The 27,573-nt window shown below is 43.9% G+C and overlaps 1 protein-coding gene across 1 annotated transcript; it reads left to right on the plus strand.

The window, feature by feature from the left end:
• RPS27A (ribosomal protein S27a) lies at positions 1–27,573 on the plus strand. The gene is made up of 6 exons (XM_086927654.1): positions 1–88; positions 170–231; positions 11,938–11,992; positions 13,378–13,463; positions 27,082–27,213; positions 27,379–27,573. The coding sequence occupies exons 2-6, from the start codon at positions 184–186 to the stop codon at positions 27,526–27,528; spliced, it is 471 nt and encodes a 156-aa protein (XP_086783780.1). The 5' UTR covers positions 1–88; positions 170–183; the 3' UTR covers positions 27,529–27,573.

Below are 27,573 nucleotides of genomic sequence, written 5' to 3' on the forward strand. Positions count from 1 at the left end.
AGGACGCCTGTGCACCCTGCGTCGGCGTCAGGAAAACCCCGTAGCGTGCGCAAGAGGTCCTTTTCTCGCCGTCCGCCATTGGGAGGAGGTGAGTGCTGCATTGCTCCGGTTTTTTGGAAACAACTGAGAGGGGTCGTCTCTTTACTAACCTTTCGGTGTTACTCCGCAGGTGGAGCCGCCGCCATGCAGATCTTCGTGAAGACCCTGACGGGCAAAACCATCACCCTAGAGGTGAGTGACCGGGGGCCTCCGGTAATAATGCGGGCTTGTGTTCCGGATCGGTAGAGTGTGACTGGGGACCTGGCCCTGAAGCTCATGTGCTCGACTCGCCCTACCTAGTTTCTGATCTCGGGCAGACTTGTGGCATTCAGCTTGAGTCCCAGTTTCGAAACCTTCGGCGAGGCCAAGTCTTTCAAACAACACGTGTGTGGCCGAGCCTACTCGCTGCCGCCACTTTTCCTCCACTGGATGGCATTTATAATTGGGTATTATTTTGACATTACTGTATTTTCTGAGTACTCTTACCCAGTATTTAGTTGAGCTCAAGGTCTGTCACTTGTCTGAAGTGTGATATTCTATGTCGCTATCAGTGTCGTGATCAGTGCTCATCTGTCCGTTTTGCAGTGAAATGCTTTCATATTGCCTTTCACGAGCCCTTGCTTGCCCTCTGTGACATCAAGCACCAGACTGTAACCCGCCCTGCTTTTTGCCCATTTATAATATCTGCCTCACCCGTAGTATGTAGCTGGTTTTTTTAAGGATAACTGGCTGTCTTGTGAAATATTTATGGGGTCTTTAGCGATGACATGTGGAGCGCATTTATCTGCCTTTTATTGAGGGATTGCTATTGTGTATATTTTGCAAGAATTGGACTTGGTCAGGTGTCTCTGAAGATTGTATGCAAGATTTATGCACGCTATTACAAGCATGTGCTCGGGTTAAAAAGAATCTGCTTTTAATGTGCACAGATTAAAGATTGGTGGCGGTGATATGTAGCTCAGTAGTGATCTAATTTGCCGTTTAACTTTTTGAGCGTTGTATAATAATCACGTGCTTTACGAGGAAGTTTTGCTGAAGTACTCGTAATATTTGGATCTGAACTTTTAAAGCTAGTTTGGAAAGAGATCTTGTTTCTGATAGCTCAACAGCAGTTCTGAGGTCAGGATGTGTTGCCATCATTTTTACTGGACAATACACTGTAGCATGCACGTTAGTATTTTCTTGCACTCTTGTCAGAAAACGGAGTACATTTCTGCACCGAAATCCTGATGGTGTACTTTAGGCTTTAGACTTATTTTGTGTAATATCAAATCGTTATACATCCTATCGTTTTTTTGGGCATGTGCTCGGGGTCGATGGTAGAATTGTTGGCAGATATAGTACGTTACTAAAACTTGTGTTAACTACTGTAGCCAGAAACTACGTTAACCCCCCCCCACCCCCCCTCCGTAATGCATTTTCAATGAAAACTCCTGGTATTATTTTGATTTCTAGACACAGAACTTCAGATACCGTTTTACAAAAATGCATGAAGCTCAATGGCTCCTTACAACGTTCTTAACTCTACGTTTGCCTTCCCAACTCTAAGTTTGCCTTGCCTCCCCAAGCCTGCATTTTTCTCAGTTGGCTTGTCCGCTGCGATCGTTGTGAAACTGTATTTTATATTGGTATGGCACCCAGCTGCCAGTGGTGGGTTTAGTATTAATGCGTTATCTATTAGCTATTACAGTAGAACTGTAACATCTGGGCAAAAATTGACATGTTTGTACCGTGCCTTATGCGCATGGTGATCTTTGGTTAGATTCCTGATGGTCAGGTATACGCTGTCATGCAGCAGTGCACATTTTAGTTGCTCTTACTGGGCATGCTGGTGATACAGATGTGCATTCGTGTTATGTTGCATGCCTTTTCATTGTACACACACGAGATATACCGGAGTAGGATGACCTACTTCCAGGTCATTGCAGACACTTATTTATATTCCTGGACTTGTGCGACAACCTAATACATTATGGGTTTTGTAGCTGCTTTTATTGAACTAATTGGATTAATACTTGTGTAATCGATGATTCATATGTGAAAAGTTAAGGGATGAAGATTATAGTGACATGGAGTGAGGAGGGCACCTAGTTCTGAGTCTGATTGAAATTAAAGAACTGTATGGATTTGGTCAGTGACTTCAGCTGCTTTGAGGAAGGAGGGATAGCGGCTATGAGGTGGAAGGGAGCAACCAAGGACTAAATCTAATGAGTACTGATCGGCTGAAGGTTGGAGAGCGCTTCGGAAGCCAGAGGTACCTTGTATGTTGTGGACTGGAACTTGCCTAGGTGTGGAATGAAAAACAGTTTACAGTAACCTAAGTACTGGTACCTTCCCACCAAGATTTGGGATGTTCCTTTTTGTTACACTCTGGTAATAATGCTGAAGTTCTGTAAATTGTTGGGGCCTCAAATTACCACTTTCGTTCAATAAATCATATTTTCGTTGTTGGCTTGCTTGGCGAGTAGCTTGTGTGTTGGCGAATTTGAGGGGTTCCTAGCCCAGTTGAAAGCAAAAGGCGTAACGCTCCGCCCAGAGAGATTTGCAGGGGTGCTGCATGGTCAGGAACTTAGGGGTCCATTTGGAACCGAAGCCGTCCTAATGTGCTTTTAAAGGGTAAACTAGCGGCTAAGAGCTAGCTGCCATTAAATGTTACCATTAAAGAGACCGAAGCAATGAAATGAAGGCAAGACCACCCTCTAGTTAGAGAATCACACCGTAGCATCTCCAAATAGTAACCGCATGGAATAACACTTCCTTGCAGTAATAAACGGCCACCAATGTGTAATGTCTTCTCTGGTTTATTTCTAAAGTTTCCAGTGATCCATGAGTATATACAACGATCAATCGGTAGACTTCCAGTTTCCAATGAATGTTCTTGTAATGTACAGCCAACATGCGTTTCGTCTAAGGCAGACTTTTTTCAAGTCTATAATTTTTATGTAACAAGTCAGTCAAAACTTTATTCAGTCTACTTATGTATCGTAGAACTCGAATACCATCCCAAAGTGTCAACCAATAAGTCAAATATTGAAATAGTTGTACCGAATGTAGTGTACCCCTGTGTTAAGGAAAGAATATTCATTTGCAGTCAGTCTAGTTAAAAAAAAAAATAACTAGGTATGAATACATGCCAACGAGCACACCCTTGTAAGACATAGACAACACCACACTGCATGATCATGTTGAATGTATTACCCGCTTGCCTATGTTTATGACAATTAGACAGAGTACCACCATATTTATTTTTCTCAACAGGCGGTACCCAGAAGGCTCATAATCCTAAAGTGGAAACAAGTTCACAAACACCTATACATGATAAAAATTATAAGACTATCCAATTAGTCATGCAGTATAGTCTGGTTAAAATATCTCAAATCAGTATACATCCGAAGCACGTATTCATTGTGCTTACCAAGTCTCAGTGAGTATGTGCAAGTCTTTCACGGGTTGTTAATACACTCTAACATAGTCTACACAATTATGTTCATGATAGACCAGCTAAAATGAAGAGGGGAGAAAAAGCGCAATGCTGTTTCCACGCTAAAGCTAAGAGTATATAATAACACCATCCAAGAACCAAATCTGACCCATACATCATAATGTAGATCCTCGAATGCCAGTGTTTCGTGCTTTGGGGGTATTAACATAAACACTAAAATAACATAGTCCTTGAAAACAAAGAAGGGACTCGCGCACAAAAGTACACCATTTTATAGTGGAACCAGCATTTACAAAGTGATATAGGTGCAAAGAATAATCCCTGTAAATGTGCACTACCACAAAATGTTACAGCATTTCTGGTGTGTGGGGGCGGGGGTGGTGTCTTGTGGGTACTAGGTGTACAAAGATGAGGGGTCCTGGGTACAGGTTTCAGCATCCCACAAAGTCCGTCTCCGGGCTATTGCCTGCCTTCTAGGCGGCTAAGCTGCATTCCAACGACCCTCTGGTCCAGCAGACTTCAAGTTATATGCTTCTGGTCCTGGGTCCTGCGCGATGACCGGGAGGATTGATCTGGGCTACCATCCGAACTTAGCAGGTTTCTTCAGCCGTTGTGTTCATGTGCTGCTAACAAGGGCTGACCCTTTGAGTCTTTGCTTTTGCTGGGCTCTGGAGACTACTACTTCTTAAGCAGGACACAGCAGGCACAGTCCCTCTTCTTTGTTACCCAGCAGGTGCAGCCCATGTCAGTGCAGCCTCTCTTTGCTGGAAACTTGGTGCAGCAGGACAGACCATCCAGTTTTGCTGGAGTTGTGTGCCAGGGGTGCCCTATTTATGCTCCAAAATGGTTTTTGCGTAGATTGTGGTTGGTAGGCAATGGGCTGCCAGGTTCACTCCCTCCCGGATGATAACTTTCTGGGAAGTATGGCATCAGGCAATCCCAAAATGCTCTTTCTGCCCACTCCCAACATGGCAAAGCCCCTCTCTTGGTGCCAGAGCTCTCTAGCCCAACCTAGAGGTGTGTCCACCAAGCGGGCCTTGCCTTGTTAAAACCAGTTTAACAACTGGCTTTCCCTTCCTGTCTAAAAGACCTCATCAATAGGATAGTGGGTCACAGCATACAGCCAGACTTCGTGAGCTTAGCCACCGCTTTCATGGCCCCGGACATAGATTCCAAGGGAGACCGTGACCTGATCGACCTTCTACTCACAGCAGCTGTCAAAACAATACTAGCGAACTGGAAGGACACAGGGAAAGCGACATTCAAAAGCTGGGTCAATTGGGTCCCCTTTCTCAGAGGGGCGGACATCACAGCAAGGAGCGCAACCAACCACACAGAGGCGAGATGTGGCCCTCCCTAGATGAGCACCTAGGGCCTTTTAAGCCCCCATAGACAACCCACGACACCAGGCCTCGGGAGCTGGAGCCTAGACATATAAACATTCACCAGACCTGCACTGCCCCCCACGTCTCTACTCTTCTTTCCCTCCTCTACCTTCACACTTCCTCTTCCCATTTCACGAGGGTAATAAAACTCATACAAGTCTCAGAATCCTTAGCCCTTAAGTGAATATCAATGCGGTCTTCAGCTGTTTCCTAAAGGTTAGTTCATCCTTATTCATTCTTAATGCAGCCGGTGGGGTGTTCCATATTTTAGGAGCTAAATAAACAGAAGTGTCCTCCGCTCCCTAGCCTTTTTTAATCTTCGAGGACTGTATCCCTTGATCGGCCTAACTATCTTCTTGGGCTATAAGAACAGACCAAGTGTTGATGAAGTTGGTGGTCCTTCTGCAAAGCCCGATGGGCTATACAGACGGCCATTAACTGTATACTCGTAGATCCCGGCAACCAGTGTAAAAGAAGCCAGTTTACTGGAAATAGAACTACGTTTAGGTATTTTAAGCAGTTTCCACGTAGCTGCATTTTGTATCACTTGAAGTCTTTTGACAACAGATTGAGAAATATTTTAGAGGGTATGATTGAGAAGAAAAGCTCCTCGTACACTTGGAAGCTTCTGTTATTCAGAAAAGAGGCAAGTCATTCAAAGGCTGAACCTGTAATTCCAGCCTCTCTTAATCTCCATAGTAGATTGAGGTGGGAAATGGTATAAAAGGCTGCACTCCAATTTAGTAATATTACTGCAGCTAATCTGCCCTGATAAAAACAATTTTTTCAACTCTTCTGTAACTGCTAAAAATGCTGATTCTATATGGCTTCCAGAGTGGAATCCAGTTTTAGTACGTAATTTATAATTCTCCAAAAATGAGGGGAGGTGCCTGTAAACAATATTTTTCTAGTATATTACAGGCTCCTGGAAGTAGGGAAATTAGCCTGTAATTTTCTACTGATGTGGGTTGTAGCAGTGGTTTCTTTAATAGAGGTCTCATAATCGCAACTTTCCAAGAGGGCAGTCTTGGGTGACCAATAAAAACTATAAATTAGGACCTGGTAGATTGTGTTTTCCCCTTTCATCTGTAAGGCAGGAGATGCCTGGTCAAGCGCGTATCCTGATTTTACTGTTTTCATAATCTGATCAATATCTTCCTTACTATCATCCAGGAAGGCTGAATATTTCTCCTTGATCATATGGACCTGAGGGGGTCAATTGACTGAATCATTATGCTCTATATTTCCTACCAAGGAGGTGTAAATTAACTTTTTCAAGAGAAATTTGCCAGCATATTGTATTGATATTCAGATACGGAAAGCAGTGTTTCTTGGCAGGTTTCATGAAAAAATTGACTATTTTGATTAGTTATTTTGACACTGTAAATCCTAGGCCAAGAGTAGTGGCTCCTGCTTCTCTTTATAGCATAATGGCAATTTGTTTACTGATGTCCTGTTTAATTTGCTAGTTGTATCATTTTTTTCTTCATTTCCTTAAGTTCTGCTAGTTGCTTATTAAAGCGGGGGGGGGGGGCACTGTGATCTCCTTGTCTTGCGCCATCTGATGGGAATGAGTTTATCAAGCAAATCCTTTATCCAATTACCAAACTTTAAGATCATTTCCGATATTTCACCCTTTATTTCTGGGATAAAATTTAAGAGGGTGCTTTCCAGCTAGCCGCAGTCAATTTCAACCAACAGCGACCTAATGGTAACTGTTTTACATGTGAGCTTTTCCTGCAATCTCTATAAAGGTAAAACAGAACAACAAATGTAGCGATCTGACCAGCATTCTGGAAGAAGGGCATCCTATTAAGAATGTTAGTTAAAATTGGGTCAAGGAGATGGCCTTTTGTTTGTAGTACCAATTACCAGTTGTATGAGCTGAATCGCAGATTGATCCTGTATTAATTCCTTGCACCTTGACATCTACTATCCTCTAAGCGTAGGTTTAAATCACCTAGCAGTTTGAAATTAGCCTTCTGTAGCTCTGTTCAACCAAGATATCAGACAGAGCCTGTATAAATTGAGTAGCCGTTCTTATCTTGTCAAATTTGCTGTGCATTCAAAGACTGATGCCAAACGTCAGGCTCTCTCCTGGGGAGGTTGAGGTTTACTTTTCTTTCTGTGACTTCAAAGTGAGAGGATTTATGTGACAATCATGCCAGCTGTGTGTGGTGGGGGGGTGCTTCAGGAAGGCTGTATGTGGTTTTTATTAAACTATTACATCCGTACACTAGGTTATGACCTAACCACACATTATCGTTTGTCCGCTGTATACATTTATCAGTGAAACTGTGTCTTTAAATGTAATGGTGATTTCAATTTAAGGTGTTGGCTGTAATGTTAGTGTGCTACCACACCATGCATATACCACTTAACTATACACTGCTTCTCGCCAGTGCACTGTACTCTGCACCACTCTGACAAACACTTCCCCTGCTGCACCATTTTTTAAACAAGCATTGGAAATGCAATAGGTCTCGCATTAGAAAAGTTGGAGCTATTGGTCTTGTAAATGACCAATATTTTATTTGTTGGTTTTTAAAACAGCTGAATTGATAGCTTTGTCATTTACAATGCCAATAGTTATAACTTTCGCGAATGTGACACCAATAGCATTTGGAATGCAACACTGAAGAGAGGGTGCTGCCACAGCACTTAGTCATTCAAACTAAAACCTCCCTCTAGATTTGCTTGGTGTGTTTGGACCATGGAGGCTGCGAGCATTGGAGGTTCGGGCACTGTGGCGGTGGTGTGTGTGGGGGAGGGTCTCTGTTTACATTTAGAGGAATGGAGCGGGAAAGTAGAGACTGACACCGAGGTATGAGAGTGAGAGAAGAGAGTGATTGGGAGAAATGGGCGAAGCTAGGAGAGAAATGAAAAGGGGGAGGCTGAAAAAATAATGCGGCCGTGAGAGAGAGGGGAGGTGCTGGCGGCTGGGGAGGGGGAGGAGAAATGCGAGCAAAATAACACGGCCTGGCGTCCGTGAGAGAGAGGGGAGGTGCTGGCGGCCGGGTAGGGGGAGGAGAAATGCGAGCAAGGCTTTGTGAAATGCGAGCAAAATAACACGGCCGTGAGAGAGAGGTGAGGTGCTGGCGGCCGGGGAGGGGGGAGGAGAAATGCGAGCAATCCATTGTGAAATGCGAGCAAAATAACATGGCCTGGTGGCCGTGAGAGAGAGGGGGGTGCTGGCGGCTGGGGAGGGGGAACAGATGGCGAAGACTGGCGATTTGATGCTGTGCACGCGCATTTTAACTCAGTGCGCTTGTGCATTGAGCTAAAAGCGCACATGCGTTTCATCAAATCTTCAGTCTAGTCTGTTTAAGCCCCTACAGTCTCGCTCCGCTCAATGCGCATTGACAGGTGAGACCTAAAAAACACTGACAAAGCACAAAGCCAATAGATCTCAAATAGACGCGATATGGACTACGCAAATGTTTGTTTCTGAGTTATGATTCTTAAAGCTCACAGTACCCTTGTCAGGGCAGTGGGTGTGGTATAGGTGCATTCAGGGACTGAAACAGAATGAAGGCAGTAAATGCAACTGCCAAACATTGTCATTATCAGCATGCGTGCTGTTCTTTGTTGGTCATACTCCCTTCGAATTACACACGTGGGCAGAGCGTGGCTCCAGGCTTACGTAATTTGGCATAATACTTGTTATTTGTGAGTGCAAGCCAAGGCACAGCCATCAAATTTACATACACAGGACCAGAACAGCAATGGCAAAACAAGAGAATTATCTTATATTCAGCCAGTGCATGGAATCGGAGACAGAATATACATACACACAAACACAGATAACAAACCAGTGCATGCATGAAGGTTTTGACACATATACATACATCCAGTGCTCACAAAGGTCGCCACACCTTCAAGCAAATACAAACCAACACTGAAAGAATCTCTGACTCTTTGTTGCTGTCTGTATGTCGAATCTAAATGGGTGAAACCAATTTCCTCAAAGCTGCCTGAGGTGACGTACAAAATGAAACCAGCTGCTGTTGCAAACGAATGAAAACCATACCAATGAAAGTGATGACATAAAAAACCAATGGGTGGGCTCCAATCCCTTTTCTGAATATTTTTTTTTTGTGTGTAAAACCTTAATAGATCTGACAGTGCATGCGCTGTCTCTGGCGAACTATAAAGACCACTACTTCCTGTTAATGAGTACAGAACCAGACAATGAACTGGGGAGCTTACAGAACAAGTGCAGATCAATGAAAAGAGATGAAAGTTCTGACAAGGGCCATTCATTACTGCTATACCACTAAAGACACAAAAGCACAAGATCAGATTTCATATAGGAGGATGCAATGATAAAAAAAGTTAATATGCTAAAATAGCATTACAAATACATTCAATTTTATTAGAATTTATATATTTATTACATGGTATATTTCCCATTTATTTCGAGCCTCCGATAGAAACATAACTTTGAACGCCTTTGAAGCTGTTTTTCAAATTTGAGTGCAAACCGAAAATGTTGCCTACAATTTAACGTGCGCTAATTAAGAAACAGCCCAATGAAAACAGAAAAAAAATAATCACAAGGCACAAACTTCGAGTTAAAATTATATTTTAAGCCATTCCCCCAAAGTTGACGTCATTTCGTATTACTTTGACTGCAGCATACCCTTGCTGCTTAAGTGCTAAGATATCACTGCAGTCAGCAAGAGCAGTGTAGGGAACTACCACACCCAGCCTCGCCATATTTAAAGTATCCCCGATATCAATGTCAAGAAAAAAATGCCTTTGCACTTACTGCTACACCCAACCCACATGCATGCACCCTTGGCACAGGGTGTTAGTACCTTCAAAAAGCAAGCCATGCCGCAATCGTACGGAACTGTCTAAGTAGCAGAATCAGAAAGTAAGCGAACAAGTTTTCATGCACGCTTTTTAAAAAGAGCGAAATTGAACGGCTATCTAAGCAGCTAATTAAATTTGAGGGTCTTGAAATGGACTATGAAAACATTGTGAAAATAATTATTTTTCATGATACTTTCAAAAGGCAAAAGATAAGACGTTTGCACACAAGACGAAAAAAAATAGACTGCTCGCAAACTCTTAAACAAGCAAAAGGCTGTGGGAGTGACCATTTGGTAAACAAGACGGAGGGCATTGCTCTGGGGAGGGGGAGGAGAAATGGGACACAGCTGCAGCAGGGGGCGGAGCGGGGAGAGCGGCGATGGGGGAGAGACACAGCCGTAGTGTGAAGCAGCAGGGGCCTTTAAAGTGAAGCTAAGCTTCACTTCAAAGGTGTGGGAGGAGTGCTGCTGGGGAACAGATGGCGATTTGATGATGTGCACGCGCATTTTAGGAGGGGAGAGCGGCGATGGGGGAGAGACACGGCCGTAGTGTGAAGCAGCAGGGGCCTTTGAAGTGAAGCTAAGCTTCACTTCAAAGGTGTGGGAGGAGTGCTGCTGGGGAACAAATGGCGATTTGATGATGTGCACGCTCATTTTAGGTCAATGCACTTGCGCATTGACCTAAAAGTGCACGGGCACAGCATCAAATCGGCAGTCAATCGCCAGTCTAGGTAAACCTTATTTACGCCCCTCTAGTCTCGCTCAATGCGCATTGAGAGGTGAGACCTAAAATTTTTTTTTTGCATACAACAGCTGTCTAGACTTGGTACAGCAAAAGTATTTAGCATTCCATACACATTGGAGTAGACACAAGGATGGCAACAGGTCACCATGCATAATCTGAGTGCTTAATATAGCATAGTGGAAGTCCTGTCCAGCGAATCTTAAGCCAACCCTATCTCCTTGGTTTAGCCCTTGCCATGCATGATGTTAAAAGCGGAGTTCTGTACTGGACATCAACGTTCTGAAATCTTCCTTGCTTGTTCGGTGCCTCCCCAAAGCACCCGGTGTAGGGTAGGGGTGCTCAACTGCTACTAGTCAATTAAATTCCAGCTGATAGCCGCTGCACACTCTTTGCTGCTATATTGTTACCCACTGTGCCTTGCACTGTACGCTGCACCACACTCAGCAACATTTTTATAATTTTCACATGACCCTTGTGTTGAAAACCCAAATCTTTCATTCACCAAGTAGGTTATCTTGTATAGTGACCAAATGAGGAAACCAATATAATCTTGATCTCCTCTACCAGTCCCTCGCCCTCCTCGATATTCCAATGGAAGACTTTTTTTAAGAACTGAAAGATATTTGGAACTTTTGCAAAAAATGTTAGATGAGCGTAGTTATAAGAGCCTTTAAATCTAGTCTAATGTAGAGGTAGTATTTCATTTTAATTGAGAAAAGCTATGTCACTGTTCACTTGCCCATTCCATACAACGCACCTCCTCGCCACTTATGAACACAATAACCGTGTACCTCTTAATATTTGAGTTTTCTATAGCCAGCAAAATCTCAAGAATATTCATTTCATTTTTGTAAACCCAGAGATCTGTTTGAAACCTTGGTATTCATGTCGCCAGCAATTAGTAAATTAGAACTTGTGGTTTACTGAAGTCTAAGATTAGCTGCCAATTTCTCTTAGCAGGAAGTGATACGAGCAGTGACTTTCAAGCTATATATATCCTGTATAAAGAATTAAAAAAAAATGCTCACCTAGGAACACTAAACAATTAAACTAGAAGGAAAGCAATTTGCACCATGTTCCAGAGGAATTATTAATTTATAATTTGGGACCCTTGGAAAAACGATTACCTGTTCAGGTTGGAAATCCTAATTGGTGCTGTCTCAAGAGTGGCAGTTTGTTTCCTGATCTCTCTGTATTCTCCAAGCAAATTGGTCTTGATGAACATCTGCACCTCATTGTCTGTCCGGCTGTTTGAAAGATTTGCATATTTCTATCGTAATGTATTGATGTGTCACTGACTATCCATATGTTGCCATAACTTTGCTTCTATTTGTTATTTAGCAACCTTCGTACGTAGTTTCTTTCATTTAATGGCTTGTGAACTAGGCCTTTGGGCAACAGCCTCATATTTTGCTATGTAGTTTATCACCCTATTCGTTTAGGTGATGTGAGAATTTGACATAGCTTGCTGCAGTTAGTCTTTAATAGCTCAACTGTTTTGTTTCTTAGGTTGAACCTTCTGATACAATCGAAAATGTGAAGGCTAAAATTCAGGATAAGGAAGGTATGTTAACATCCCCCGCTCAATGCTTTTGTGGTCCGTATTCTTGCGAACTTGTTCCATTTTGCCTGATTTAACTACATAATGTCTTGTGACGCACTAAAGGAAGAGTAGACTGTCTTTGATTTCAGTTTATGTGCTAAGTTTTTAAGTCTTTATCTCACATAATTTATTTCTGTGATAAACATCACTGGCCTGCACGTGCTATAGATATTGGTCAGAGCATTTGGTTAAGAACCAGTTTGTATAGTTGTAAGCCCTGTGAAATGTAGTCTCTTAAATTGTGCCAGTCTACGTAAGCCATTCTTTAGCAGGTCATGGGGAGGGATGCGGACAGTTCTTTTCTATGGAACCTAAAACTTTCCTTGTGACAAGCTGCATGTCAATTCATTTGGCCAATAGAACTTTCAACCCATAATTAGGTTGTGAAGGTACATTTTATAGGTGTATACCATTTGTGCAGGGGTTGCCTCTTCAGGCTACAAGAATTTAAGCAAAAACTCGTACCATCGCAGGGGCACAAAAAAGGTGTGAGCATTCTGTACTTACCTGTGATCCCAACAACGATAAAGGAATGGTCCTCCCCTAAAGGTACCCACACCTTAACGCCATAATCTAACACATGGTAGTGATTTGGGAACTCTAATTAGTAGCCCTTGATGAGTCTTTATTACATTTCTAAAGGGAGCCTTTGACCACCCTGGTGATTAAATCTACAGCCATACCATGAAGCTCTCCTTGCCCTCCATTTAGTTCAGTGTTAAACCAGAGCCATTTAACATTTTATAAAGCCAGAATTATGTGAAGTTTCATGGGATTGTGTGCTGCAGGACATCTTAAGTACCCAATATAACACTACATCTAACGTTTCTACAATCCTGCATCCCCCAATTGTATTCATTTAAAAAAGCATCCTATATTTCTACTATCCAGCCTGAGAAGGGACAGGAAACCATAATGTCTGAGTACAAGCATTTCTGAAAATTATGCATAATTTATAACACAATAACCTCTTCATTGAAAGTCATGCCCCTGGAACCTAGGAATACCTTATCTTGTTAAGCTCATCTTTTAAGCGCACTAACCATCTTCATGAGCTCATAGTCCCGTGGCCGTACTAATAATCACTCCTAACTCCAATTAATTTAATCTACCACAGATAAACTGGAGTGTATGCATGGAATGGTTTGCTTAAGTGCACAACACGTTAATCAGTGAAATTGGTTTTACATATAACCTTGGGTTAAGGATCAGCATGCTGTCTAGATTAAAGCGCATCAAAGAATCCACAAACAGATTATATAGAAATACCAGTATGCTACTTGACTGTATATTTGTTAGAATTTTTCTTAAATACTAGTGTTAATATATGCCCTCCATGTAAATAGGAATTCCTCCTGATCAGCAGCGACTGATTTTTGCTGGCAAACAGCTGGAAGACGGACGCACTTTGTCTGATTACAACATTCAAAAGGTGGGTTTTAATGTGATACGCCGTGCACCTGCTTTACGAACGTTTTCCCGATACCATCTAATGAAATTGTGCTCTTTGTTCCCATATATTTCCCAAATTTGCTATTTATGCTCTTCTTTTTATCTGTGGCAATTGGCGAAGTGCTGGAAATAAACTGGAGTGTGCAGGTTTTTTAAAGATGTTTCCAATTAGTAAATTACTGCTGGTGAAATTCGAAGCCTCTCTTAGGTTGTATCCTATAGCACAAGTCTGATTTTCTTTGTGTGTTTGGGGCGGATTGAAACGTAAGGGAATAAACATTTTGTATTAAATTTCGTATAGTTTGCAGTAGCGTCTGCAGCACCTAGGCTCTGTAAAATGGACCTGTTGTAATGTACGAAAAAGCAATGTAGGGTAGAGTCGCAATACTAAAGAAAATGAATAACCTATTCCACTGACTGGCCATCCTGCATAAATGGATTTATTTTAGACGTTCTGAAATGTAGCAGGTAGTAACTTTCTTCCAAGGTTTCTCAGACGCTGTAGAAAGTGGCTGAGCTTGGAGTAGAAATATCCTCACTTGTAGGACATGTGGCCTCTTCATCGAGCTCATGTGCTGGGTTGCGGTCTTGGTGAAAGGACATCAACCCAGATTGGTCAGACTGAAGAAAGTTAAGCTGTGCTTACCAACTCCCTGCACAACTTGGCGGCCATCTTAGTCTAGGCTCTAGTTTCTATGGGATTATAGTATTTTAGACTAGTAGAATAGAATGCCGGCCTATGCCTATATTATTATACTCTCACTATAGTTTTATTATTTGTTTAGACCTGATTACTACCTCAAATATGAAAGAATGCCTACCTATTACTATATTTGTGCAATATTGCTCTCTTAGCCTTTTCTGAATGTATGTACTACACAGACTGCTACCTCATATAGGAAAGAGTGTTTGCCATCACTGCATTAGTACGCTCTAGCTCTACTCTAAACATTTGTATTGCTCAGATTACTACCTTATATAGGCCAGAGTGTTTACACGTCATTGTAGTACTACACCTATATCGGTATTTTGAACACCTGTATGCACAGACTACTACCTCGTATATTAGGAGTCCTCACTAGTGCCACTTTCACTTGTATTCTGAACATTTGTAAATGCACAGATTTCTACCTCACAATATTTGAACTGACAATCAGTGTCACCCTCAATTTTTGAATTTTGAGTCTTGTAAATTGTGTATCTGGATCCTTCCTCCATATTCTATCAATATTTCAACTATAGTATAGTGCACTCACCCATTGCACCCTACCCTTATATTTTATCAGTATTATGCCTATTCTTACAACTTGTACCTTACTAGTTACCGTATGTATTTGCCCCACTGCTCTCTCTCATTCCCTGGAAAGGCTGGTTGATTACTAGTGTCACTTTGCTTTATAACATCTTGCTTGCTGTAACTTATCATTGTGTTTCCTACTGTAAGCACCCGTTTTTCTGCAAACTTGTCTTTATGCACATTGGTACCACTATAGTCCACTACTGCAACCTCCTATACCCACCTAATCCTGCAACGCAACATGGACCCCATCGGCAAACATACATACAAAATCATATACCCACCATCACTCACCAAAAAAGCCGCCAAACGCTTTAAACACAACTTCCTTAGGTCACACTCGGAAAAGCCCTTCGCTGACACCTACTTCTCACCGGTTAATGGATCCCTGAACACCGATATCATTTTCCACACCACACGCAGAGCTCAATGGAGAAAAGCGTTCTTCTCCCTACTCACCGTCTCCTCGACTAGAAAATCCGCACACAGCCAAACTCTCTCCATCTCCCCATCCCGGGTCTTTCCAGGCAGAGCCACCATCACTATTTACAACACCGGGATTGTCCTATTACAGTCCACAGACAAGAACCTGGAACTGCTAGACAACATGTTCCCCACCTTCAAAGAACACCTCTCCAAGTCACGGACAAACACGCATATCTCCCCCAATCCCACCAACCATGACCTCTCAGCCGCATACTTTTCAATCAGGGACACACCTACCACCCCTGACCTCCCATCCCCTACCCACAACCTCACTATCCCAACTCAGCACCCCATCACAGACATAGATCGCTCCCCCTCATACGCCGCCCGCTCCCCCGCCCCCTCCACCAACGTGCGGACCTCCACACATACCCTCAACACACCTATCACACCTACAGCGGGCATTAACACCCCGCTCGGCGCTGACAGCACAATCCCCACACTTAACACTCCCAACTTAGTCCAGCACCAGAACAACACGCATTCTGACAATTCCCCCCCGTTATCCCCCCCCATTCTCAGTCCTCACTACCCACCAATCAACTGCGCAGAACGTACTCCCTCTCCTAATTTAACGCCCCCTCCCCTTAACAGGATCATCTCCACTCCCACTCCCCCTCCTACTCTCAGCCCCTACTATCCTCCCAACACAGCTACCAGTCTCCCAGCCTACACGTTGTCCCCCACGCCTACCGCCAATGCCCCCACCCATAACATCAATTTCCTCCCTACCCCATCCACTCCCCATCAGTCCAGAACCTCTCACCTCCCTAACCCCATCCCACGCTCCAACACAACGCAGACCTGCCCGAACACCAGCCCTCCCCCCCCGCCTGCACACGAATTCCCTGGCCAGCCAATCACCCCTGACTGCCACCCCCACCCCCACCACCTACCCTACGATGGAACACATCATGGCCACCCTCACTCAGATCAAAGAAGACATTCAGGTCATCAAAGAACGACTCTCCACACGCCCTATACACCACCCAGCCACCTCCACCCCCCTTCCCAACCTGCCTCCTACCCCGCCGGCGGTCCCCCACCCTCACCACGCCCCACACCAGGCTTCAAACCTTGCTCATAGGCGCAGCAATTCCCGTAGTCCCCAGCATCGCCCCTGCAACGCCTCACTCAGCCACACCTCCCCGCCAAATGTGTCCCCCACCTCTCAGACTAACTCTCGCACTCAGCTTTGCCCCAAGCTGACATCAATCCCAGCTCTTAACCGCAACAACCGCCCTCGCCGCACCCACAACTCTTCTTCTGACCTCGACACACTCACCCTTCTCCGCTCCTATGATCCAGCCCCCCAAACTCACACAAGCACCCCACACCGCAACATTCCCACGATACACCCAAATCCCCTTAGACCACCCACATTAAACAGCAGAGCCTCCATCCCCAATAACCTTAGAAAAGTCCCTCTCTCGCTAGAACAATCTAACACCCTCTACACACCCCGTCTCAAATGCGCGCTTCTCAATTGCAGATCGGCGACGAAACACTCAGCAGCCATTGCTGAACTCCTCTTATCGCAGGACATTGACCTAATCATCTTGACTGAAACGTGGCTAACCGAATCCTCGACACCCATAATGGACATTCTGGTTCCTCCCAACTTCCACATTATCAGGCTCGACAGAACAGGCCAAATAGGTGGCGGAATCGCATGCATATACAAGAACAACCTCTCTGTTCAGAAGGTCAATTCCACATCCCTGCCATCCCCAACATCCTGTGAATACATCTGCCTCGACATTATTAGTGAGGGCAAACCGATATGCACTCTGCACAGCATATACCACCCGCCCAGGGACAACCTCACCTTCTCCCAACAAATCATGGATATGATCTCAACCAATTCCGGTCGCCAGCTCACCCAAATATACCTTGGTGACTTCAACCTCCGCTGGAATGATAGCAACGACGCAGTGGTAAACAGTCTTAAAAACTTCCTCGATGCCTTGAACCTCACCCAAATATGCAACAGTCCGACCCATGAGAAAGGCTCTACCATCGACCTGATCATCTCCAAGGAGCATTCTATCCAACTCGAATCCATCCAACCTTGTGACTGGTCAGATCATCACATTATCACATTCTTTATCAACGAAAAAGTCAAAGTCAACCCTGTGCAACTCTCCAAGCCCACGGTCTGGAAAAGAAACTCGAAAAAGCTCAACCCTGGCTCTCTGCCCCCTAACAGCTGCAATCTCCTACTCCCTCCTGCAGGCGCCTCGGACGTCCAAACGCTGACTGACCACTATCTCAACACTATGACTTCGATAATCAATGAGGCTGCACCTATGCAACTAAAAAGAGTCGCCACTAAAATCTCCAAACCATGGTACGATGGGAGTCTCAACGAAGACAGAAGAGACATGCGAATGGCAGAACGGACCTGGAGATCAGCCCCCTCTGCAATGCACCTAAAAGAGTTGAAGAAGAAGAGAAACGCCTACTTCAGGAAAATAAAACGCTCAAAATCGGACTTCTTCCGCCTCCAACTCAACCAAGCAAAGAACCGCCCGAGAAAACTGTTTGAGCTAATCAAATCTCAATCCAAAGAGCTACCACGACCACTCAACACTGGGCGTGTGGTACCCTCATGTGAAGACTTCGCTGCTTTCTTTATCCAAAAAACCGACAAAATAAACAGCGATCTCCTCACTGACGCAAGCCTCTATTCCAAACCCAAATGCCCAGCACCCGTTGAACCAAAAAACAATGCGACATGGTCAACATTTGACACATATTCGGAAGAAGAAATTGGCAAATTACTCAGCACCCTGAAACCATCCAATCACCTCACGGACCCCCTCCCTGCCTTCGCAGTAAAAGACTTTACCCCACTGATTCTCCCTCTCTGGACTAAAATCATCAACAGCTCTCTCCAACAAGGAAGCATACCTGACTCCCTCAAAGTTGGTCAGGTCACACCTCTACTAAAGAAACAAACAGCCGACCCCGCGGATCTCAACAACTACCGTCCCATCACCAATATCCCCACTCTCGCCAAACTGCTGGAAAAATGCGCACAACTACAATTGACTAAACACATTGAGCAATTCGATCTCCTCAACCCTCACCAGTCAGGTTTCCGAGCAGGACACAGCACAGAAACGGCTATGACTCACATAATTGACGACGCACTTCAAATGCTAGACCAAAATGACACCTGCCTCCTCATCCTTCTTGATCTCTCCTCCGCATTCGACACCGTTAAACATGAGAATCTACTAGAACTACTAAACAAAAGAATGGGCTTATCTGGAACTGTCCTCAAATGGTTCACTTCCTTTCTCCGCAACAGGACGCAGAAATTCAAGAGCAACAACCTGATGTCCACGCCAGTACCTGTAACGCTAGGCGTCCCACAAGGATCTTCTCTATCCCCAACTTTGTTCAACCTAGTCATGGAACCTCTCACCACTTTGCTACAAGAATCCAATGTACACTTTCACATGTATGCCGATGACACCCAACTTTACCTCAAACTGCAATCACCCAATGACATCCTGCTCCTGAACTCAACGATCAGATGCACCCAATCCTGGCTTGCCGACAATCACCTCAAACTCAATGCCCTGAAAACAGAGTTCCTTCTGATCGCACCTCCAGCGAAGATATCCACCACTCAACATTGGCTTAAACTCCTAACCGCACTCAATGTCCAACCCACCATCGTGGAATCAGCAAAATCTTTAGGCATAACACTCGACACCAATCTCAACATGCAGCAACATGTCAGCAAAGCAACAAAGGGAGCGAACTTCCAGATCAATACTCTGAGGAAACTTAAACCCTACCTCCCAGCCAAAGACTTCCAAACAGCGGTGCAAGCACTAATCATCCCACGAATTGAATATGGCATCACCGCCCTCTGCGGACTCCCACTAACTACAACCGCACCACTAAAAGCATCTCTAAATGCTGCAGCGAGACTCATCACGGGGTCAAAAAAACACTCCCACATCACCCCTGACTTGAAATCCCTGAATTGGTTGCCGTTTGAAGCCAGAATACATCTGAAAATAGCCTGCATGACACACAAGGCGGTACACCTAAACTCACCCGGCTACCTTGCTCAGAAATTGACAATCTCTGGGGGAATCAGAAACACGAGAGGCGCAAACAATCTTCTGCTGAAACCTCGAAGATTCCGGAAGGAGAAAACATACAAGCGCTCTTTCTCAGGAATGGCGCCTAGGATTTGGAACTCACTCCCTCCCGAAACCAGGCTTATCTCTTCCACTGCAATCTTCAAAAAAGAAGTAAAAGCTATCCTCATGGCTAAATTCACCTGTACTACTATCTCGAACCCTATCAACACCCTGCGATGATCTGTATTACTTGCTTGACCCCTTACCTATTTGTACGAGCTGTCTTAACACCCACTTGATTGCTTTGCAGCCACCCAATTTTATGATCTGTATTGTATGATCTACTGATTTACTTATTTGACTTTGTTCCCTCATGTTCCCTTCTGTACTGTGTGAACTATCGACCTACCTATTTGACTTTGTTCCCTCATGTACCCGTCTATGTAAAGCGCTCTGATATCTGCAAAGATCTTGTTCGCGCTATATAAAACTCTGAAAATAAATAAAACTCGTAAAGAGATTGACCAACCAGGTATTCGCTTGTAATATGAAATAGGTTAGTCAAATAGGGGCTTCCTTGTAAAGGGTCAAAATCTATCCTTTTCAGGAAGGCACCCTTGTATAAAATTGGTTGAGATTGGAGGCAGCTTTAGCTGATTTGCTAATTATGTTTTCCAAAACCTCCGTAACAAATACATATATGCTTTCAGGCAGCCTGGTTTATCGATTGGGCTGTTAAGGAGGCATTCGCATTTTACCTGTGCCCACCTCTGCTTTGGGCTGTTGGTCAGCTGTCTGCTCTTGACTGAGGGATCTCATTTTGCTTGCAAACTAACAAGTCTACCTGAAAAATGTCTCACTTCAGTGCTGAGGCTGATGGGCCAATTTATTAGTTTTAAATCTTGAATGCATGTTCCATATGTTTGCAAACATATCCAACTAATCGCAGGCTTGTCATGGGAGGGTGTGGATAAAGTAACAAAGGTCCAAGAATTCCAAGGCTTTAACAAAGCTTGAATAAGCTGTAATTTTTGTTGAAAGGAGACACACTCGAAGCTCTGGACCTCTTGGGCTTCACGTAGCAAAGCAAGTTTTAAGGAAAAATGAGTGTGTACTCCAAAGAAGATCTCAAGAATTTTTCAGAATTAATATTCGTTCCCAGGAGTTGTAGTACAAAGGACAGAGCTGTTTTTCGTTGCAGAAAGGTAGCTTTATTGTTTTGCATAGAACCTGAACAGCCGACACGTTTTTCGCCCCCTCATGGCGCTTTGCGCCGGGGCTTTCTCAAGGCTAGTTGTCATGTGAGGGTGCCGTGACATTCATTGACGTGGAATTAATCAATATACAGGGTGCCCAGAAAAACGAAAGTATTGCCAAAAAGTTAGCCAGTCTCAAAGAAAATTAGTGTTTCCATTTAGGAATTCTGCTCTATATGTAACAAGGAGCAATGTGTGGGTGTCTTTGCATGTATTGGCTTTGCATATCACTCGCATTTTCAACTATCCTAGTTCAGACCGCTTGTAGGTTTATGATAACTTTTCCAGAGCAGCGCAAGCTGTCAAATATTTAACATAGTTTTCCTTTGGAAAAATACCCTGTGGGTGGAATATAGCTAAGTTAAGTGAGAGAGGGCTGGATTATTGGGCTTTACGTCGTATACAAATGGCTCGTGGTAGTGTTTGAAGCAATATAAAGCCAAAGGAGCAAATGGGCTCATTTTGGTAATGTTGTCCTGATGAAAGGCAACTTTCTTCACAATCCCAGAAGCCAAAGGGAGCATATTCAGGATAAAGCGTTTTCGGGAAAAGACATGTTAGTAGAAGCTATAGGCTTTCATTTTCAGGTAATCGGTTCATCTTGGAAGATCTCTGAAGGATTGACCACTTCATTAGGAATGGAGATATTGAATTATTAATATTAAAGGAATTGTTAGGGAATAAGTTATAGCGACTGCAAGTTTACTAGAAATGAGATTTAATGTTTGTGCAAGTGCTGGGCTAGTGACAGTTTGCAGCAAATTAGTTATTAAAGACTATGCATCATCAAGCAAAATTTATCAGGCATTCAGCAAATCATCACATTATTTGCAAATCAAAAAGGGAATTCCCAGTAGCCCACTTGATGGGTGAGTGATTTTACAACCAATGTAAGTAAAGCAAAGCATTTTGAATAACGGACCGCAGCGTTATTCAATGTAACACGCAGAACGTGAGCAACCAAGTTGAATGTAAGGTGTCATGCTTGTATAACACAGGTTATGGTAGGATGAAGCAAAACTGGATGTGAAGTACTGCTGTTGCTGTTGACACTTGCCATAGCTAAAGGTAGTTGCACAAAAATTCTTTATGGTTGAAGTCACAATAGTGACAATCATATATGTAACTGACTTGCAGAGGACCATCCTACCTGAAGAGCTAGGAAGTACTGAATACTGACATAACCGTGATATACGATTTCTAGTTTTGGTTGTAGCTGAATATTGAGATATGGGTTGCCTGTAGTGTAGTATCACTTGCGAAGACTTCAGTTCTTGGAATTATAATATTTGATTTGACAGATTCCGTGTGATAATGTAGACACCCTGCCTTGTGGTTTTCTTTGTTAGTTTGGAGTCTGTCGATGTCCGGGTCTGGTGCAGTCTGCCCGAGAGTGGTTTTCTCCACCAGGCTTACCCTTTGTGATGGTTTGTATGCGGTTCAGTTGGGCATGAAGCTAGACTTTGAGGAAGACAATATAGTTCCTTCAGTATGGAAATGTTTCAGTCAAACACATTTGTCATTTATTATAGGCAGTAAATAAGCATGTTGCAAAAATACTACTTGGCCTGTGGGTCTTTCACTGCTGCAGGTCAGCCTGAGGTCTCAAAGCTGCGGGGTCTGCCAAAGGAGAGACCATCCTGTGAACGTACTTGCTGGTCTGGGTCTCTAGCAGTAACGTAGTCGCTTATTGACAGTTAAGGCAGCTGCTTACTGTTTTGCAAAGGATGGTGCTGGTCATTCGTCTCTGTTGCCTGCCAAGATATGGCTCGGCATACGTTTATTGGCCCTGTACTTTGAGAAACCTGTTAGTAGTTGTCACTGAAATATGGAAATTTACTAATGAGATAAAGCAAAAGATTGACTACGTTTTGTGATAGCATTTTATTTTTTAATAGGTAATCTTTCGCCAGCTAGTGGGAATCCTGGCATTTTTGGGTTTTTTACTCCCTACCATTAGGGATTTGCCGGAATTATTGTGGTAGTGAGGATACTCTTGGTGTGGATTTGGGGGAGTTGGGGAGGTACCTAGTGTTTCAAACTACCATTCCGTCCCCATGAGTAACCCAATTTTAAGGCTGGAGGGTTTTCCTCTGGTAACCTCCTATTTGGGGTGCAAGGTGCATTACAAGTCTGCAATTCTCGCAGCTTTGTCCTTTTTTGGATCCTTCCGATCCAGAGTTCCTGGCCTATGGGGTGCCTCCTAAATACTTTCTTTTGGAGTGTTAAGTGGAGTGATGGGTAATAGCCATGGGGTAATTACCATTTAGTGTGTCTACACAATCTATATGACCACTTCCTGTCATAATTTGGCATAATCCTGACCAGTGAGCCTAATTCTTCTGCAGCCAAGATGATGGAATTCAACTTTTGTGTCAACAGGAAGCACACCTTAGGGGTGGAACTAGCCTGAGAGGGTAACATGCCTCCTGACTAGCTCATTTTCCCACCTGTCCTGGTGCCAATGGGCCCGGGGTGGGTGGGAGCCTTACTCCTTTCTGGAGAAGCCATGGGTTGCATATGAAAGGCACCAGATGCCTTTTGAAGCCTCCTTCCTTGATATGCTGTCAACACCTCCGGACAGAGCAGGCATTGTTTCGGCCTTTAAAGTTCTGGCTTCAGAGAGCGCAGGCTCTCACCTGCAGGGGGTCGGAAACCGGTCTGTGGTGGCAGGCTGGTCTACACCAGTCAGCCAGTAGACTAGTAGTTGGTAGGTTTTCAGGGGGCACCTCTAAGGTGCCCTCTGGGTGCAAGTATTAATAAACCAGCACTGATTCCAGTGATGGATTTATTAATAAGAGGTGTTTAATACCGAGCATCTATTTTCATTGAAGCTATCATGTAGCTGGGAAACTCGTAAATATCAGTGTCCAGCACATGTTCTCAAAATGGCTTCCCTGTTCACTTGTAATATCCAAGAATCGACTTGGAAATCACAGGGGCATATCTACTCATGCATATATGTCCACACATGTAGTATAGTGTGCCCTGCCTTAGGGCTGTAAGTTTTTCTGTAGAGGTGGCTTAACTGTACTGCATGCAGTGTCTGCAGGCATGTCACACAGGAGGTGTACCATGTCCTATCTTCACTTTTCTCTGCACCGTGGCACGCAGCCTGCAATGGCAGTTTGCATGTTGGTGCTGAAGGGTCCCTTAGAGTGGCACAATACATGCTGCAGCCCTTGGGACCCTCTTAAGCCTCCTTGACCTAGGTACCAGGGGTACTATTTACAAGGGACTTACAGGGAGTACTAAAGGTACTGCCAACTGGGGGAACAATTGTACAGTTTTAGGGAAACATCTGGCACTGGGGACCTGGATAGCAGGGACCCAGTGCACTTCTGTCAAAATTTCATCCGAATCTAGGAAAAAAATGAGGTAACCACGCCAAAGTGGCACATATTACAGTAAGTATTATTGGGGTTTAGTGCTCTTCCTCAACCTTTGTATAACTATATAAACACCCACTGCAGTGTGCTGTTTGTGCTTATTCTCTGGATTATTTTGAGCTTGGCTCTGAAATTTGTCCTAACCACTTGTTATTGGGATGGATCTGTCCCTTTACATTTTGTCGTCTTGTCACATTTTTTGTGCATGCAAAGATCGAGGTCAAATGTGTGGCTCAGTCTTCTGAGGGAGATTGATGTGTACTTTTCTTTCTCTAACATCAAAGTGAGAAGCTTTATTTGGCAATCCTGAAAGGACAGGCTTTTTTTTTTTATAGCGCATAGCAAAATGTAAACGTCCTTCAACCCCTTAGACGCTCATGACGGAACAGTTCAGTCATCAGTGTCGGTTGGGCTGTGCTGATGACGGAACTGTTCCGTCCCGACCACGCCCGTTTTCGAATCTTCAGCACAGCGCGAAAATTCGTGCCGCACTGAAGCGGTTAAGTAAACTGAAAATATATCCATACTAGCATGGCCCAAATAAAGCACAACTATGGTGCAGTTTAAGAAGCAGCTTAAAACATGGATGTTCTAACCAGCATATTGTCATAAGTTACCGGTAGTGTGCAGCCATGGTGCCAAGAGATCCCTTTGGGGATGATTTGTTGCTCAATACAAGTCCTAATAATAATAAAAAAACTTCTAAATAATTCTGAGGTGTGCTGGAAACTTATTTTATTATGATCTAAAGAAATCGTTACACTGGGCGATGCCATTTCCTCACTCATTTGTGTGTGGTCTAGTTTTATCAGTAAATGTATAATGGTCATTTCAAGTGAAAATGTGTTCGCTCACTCCACTCTAAGCCACTCGGTTGAACCACATGGCTAAAACATATTGGCAAAGTTAATACCCAGTACCTCTGAAATTATGCGATTGTGGGGCTGCTGTTTTTGTGCATAATTGGGGATTTGTCACATCCTTCCTCTGCTGCATAGTCTGCAAATTTTAACAAAATTGTTTCTCTGAAATGGTTCGAGTTACTAAATAGCAATTACATGTATCTGCGCAGTGGTAGGCCCTTTATAAAGGTTGACTGGTCAGCTGTCTGTTGCTTCTTGCTATATTTTGGTGTTCAACAGGTACTGACTGATGTGCAGCCTATACAGAGTGTAAAAATTGGAAGATAATGAAGTAATACTATATAGGATATGCTGAATGACTGCATGATTTGCCTTTTCGTGCCGCATATTACCTGCCACATTTGGCCCTCCCCTCATAATTCCAGTGACCCCGTCAGTAGCTCTTGCATAGGACCTATTGGCTTTGCTAATGCTTGTTCAGTGTTTGACTTGGTGTTCTCTCTGGGTGCGGCTTCGGCTGTATGCCCAAAGCAGTAAAGTAGGTTTCCCACACAGGAGCGGCTGCCATTTTACAGCCATTGTTCCCCGCCTGGCAGACCACCCCCCCTGGGGAAACGGAGGGGGGGCTGCTGCTGAAGGGAGCCAGGCTGCACGATTACCAGCTAAACAAGAAGAGTGGGGCAGGGAGCGATCTGACTTCAGAGGTGGGAAGGTGAGGAACTTTTCAGAGAAACAGCAGTCTCTTCCATCCCTGCATTAAAATGTGGCTTACGAGCCTCCACTGCCACCGGGTTTAAGAACCAAAGCAAGTTTAGCATTAGAATTGACAAACTTGTGTAACTAACACCCCCACCCCGTATAACAGGTACACCACCATTCTCTGCAACCACCTAGAAGGGGCCAGTTGTATATTCCTTCCACACAAGGGATTAAACGAGCCCCCCTGTCCGATCACGGGTACAAGAGCATCATGCCACCAACTTGGGGGAAAAATAATTAAAAAACAAGCGCGGCCGCAAATGCGCTGGAAGAGTGATTTTGCTTTCATTTTGTTTACGGTTCCTAAATGGATTGAGAAACAAACTGCAGCCGGGAAGAGAAAAAATTATGCAGGTGGGGAGGGACATGGAGGGTGAAATCATGTAAGGGGTTGAAGAAACACTGGGCATGTGTGGGGAGGAGCCGCAGAGAGAACTGGAAAGGAAAAGAACAGACAGTGCATGGTGGAGTGGGCAGGCAAGCATGCAACATGGCACAAGGGGAGAAGCTCACAAGGGTCAGTATAACATAAACATAAGGCAGAGCAACACGAGCGCAGCAGAGGGCGCCTCAAGCATACAATAACAAGACGCATGCAATGGTTAAAAAAAAAGTGCCTACAGTAAATGTAAAACCCACTGTGTTACGCTGCCAGTAAAACATCCAGTTTGGGTGGGTGGGCCAAAACAAGACTGGGTGGCAACCAGGAGCGACGAGAAACGACGCCTGCCAATGAAATTTACAGGCAGAGGAGAGACACTTCTTCTGAAACCGTATTGCTGCTAAGAAGCCCTCGCAGAGCGAGCAGCGTATGCGCGCTGCAACGCCAGGCGAGACCAAAAAATAGAGCAGTCATTCAAGCAAAATTTAAAGAAACCTCAAATACCCCAAACGTCCATCTCTAGTAATAACCCTAGAATTTCACTTTTTTTTTAAAGGTTGTGCAGGTTTTATAGTTATAATTGCTCATAGCGTTTTCTTAGACAGTGCAACTCTAATAAAATCTGAAACAGCTGTGCAGATAATTGCAGTGGCTAAAGACTGTAAGAAATTAAAACAGCCAATATAGGTACATGGCCCTATTTCCCTCAAAAGTGGGGTAATGTCCCCCTCTAAGTGAACTAATAAAAGGAACACTTGCCGGAAATACATTTGGGCTCCTTATTTTTTTATTATTGATGGTCTTGCTCTATTTGTACCCGCAGTACGATCGATGCTTATTTTTGAATTAATGTTGTGAATTTACAAAGGGCCCCTTAAACCTGTCTTGAGATTGCTATAGCCGGACTCTAGGGAGAAGAATATTAAATTGTTGGAGCGAGTTACTGCTGCGTTGGAGACTCACAGTATGGCATGCTTGGGGTGTATTTACAAGTCTTTTCTCTGCACAGTTCAAAGTTGTAGATTTCACAAGAGTCCTAATCTCTTATTCCATTTTACAGGAATCTACTCTTCATCTTGTACTAAGACTTCGTGGTGGTGCAAAGAAAAGAAAGAAGAAGTCTTACACCACTCCCAAAAAGAACAAGCATAAGAGAAAGAAGGTTAAACTTGCTGTGCTTAAATATTACAAGGTGGGTTTTCATTTTTCAAGTTATAAATCTCATGCTCATTGCAGGAGAAGCACTCAGTTCTGCAAGCCCTGTCAAAACTGTTTGCAAGCATATTGGATGTGCTGAAATAAAATGTTAATTGGCAGACCAGTGTAAGACTTTACTAATATTTGCTTTGTCTTGCAGGTTGACGAGAATGGAAAGATTCACCGTCTGCGCCGCGAGTGTCCATCTGAAGAGTGTGGTGCTGGAGTTTTCATGGCCAGCCACTTCGATAGACATTACTGTGGCAAGTGTTGTCTGACCTACTGTTTCAATAAGCCAGAAGACAAGTAAATGTATGTGTAAATAAAACCACATTGCTAAAAATTCGGGGTGTTA

This window comes from Lissotriton vulgaris, chromosome 6 (assembly GCF_964263255.1).
Source record: "Lissotriton vulgaris chromosome 6, aLisVul1.2, whole genome shotgun sequence".
Taxonomy (NCBI): Eukaryota; Metazoa; Chordata; class Amphibia; order Caudata; family Salamandridae; genus Lissotriton; species Lissotriton vulgaris.

Bases quoted from the DNA above. Each gene is read 5' to 3' on its own strand.
- RPS27A (XM_086927654.1), top strand. From the start codon at position 184: ATGCAGATCTTCGTGAAGACCCTGACGGGCAAAACCATCACCCTAGAG. The intron at 232-11,937 runs GTGAGTGACCGG...TTTGTTTCTTAG, and splicing joins GCAAAACCATCACCCTAGAG to GTTGAACCTTCTGATACAAT. The intron at 11,993-13,377 runs GTATGTTAACAT...CCATGTAAATAG, and splicing joins TAAAATTCAGGATAAGGAAG to GAATTCCTCCTGATCAGCAG.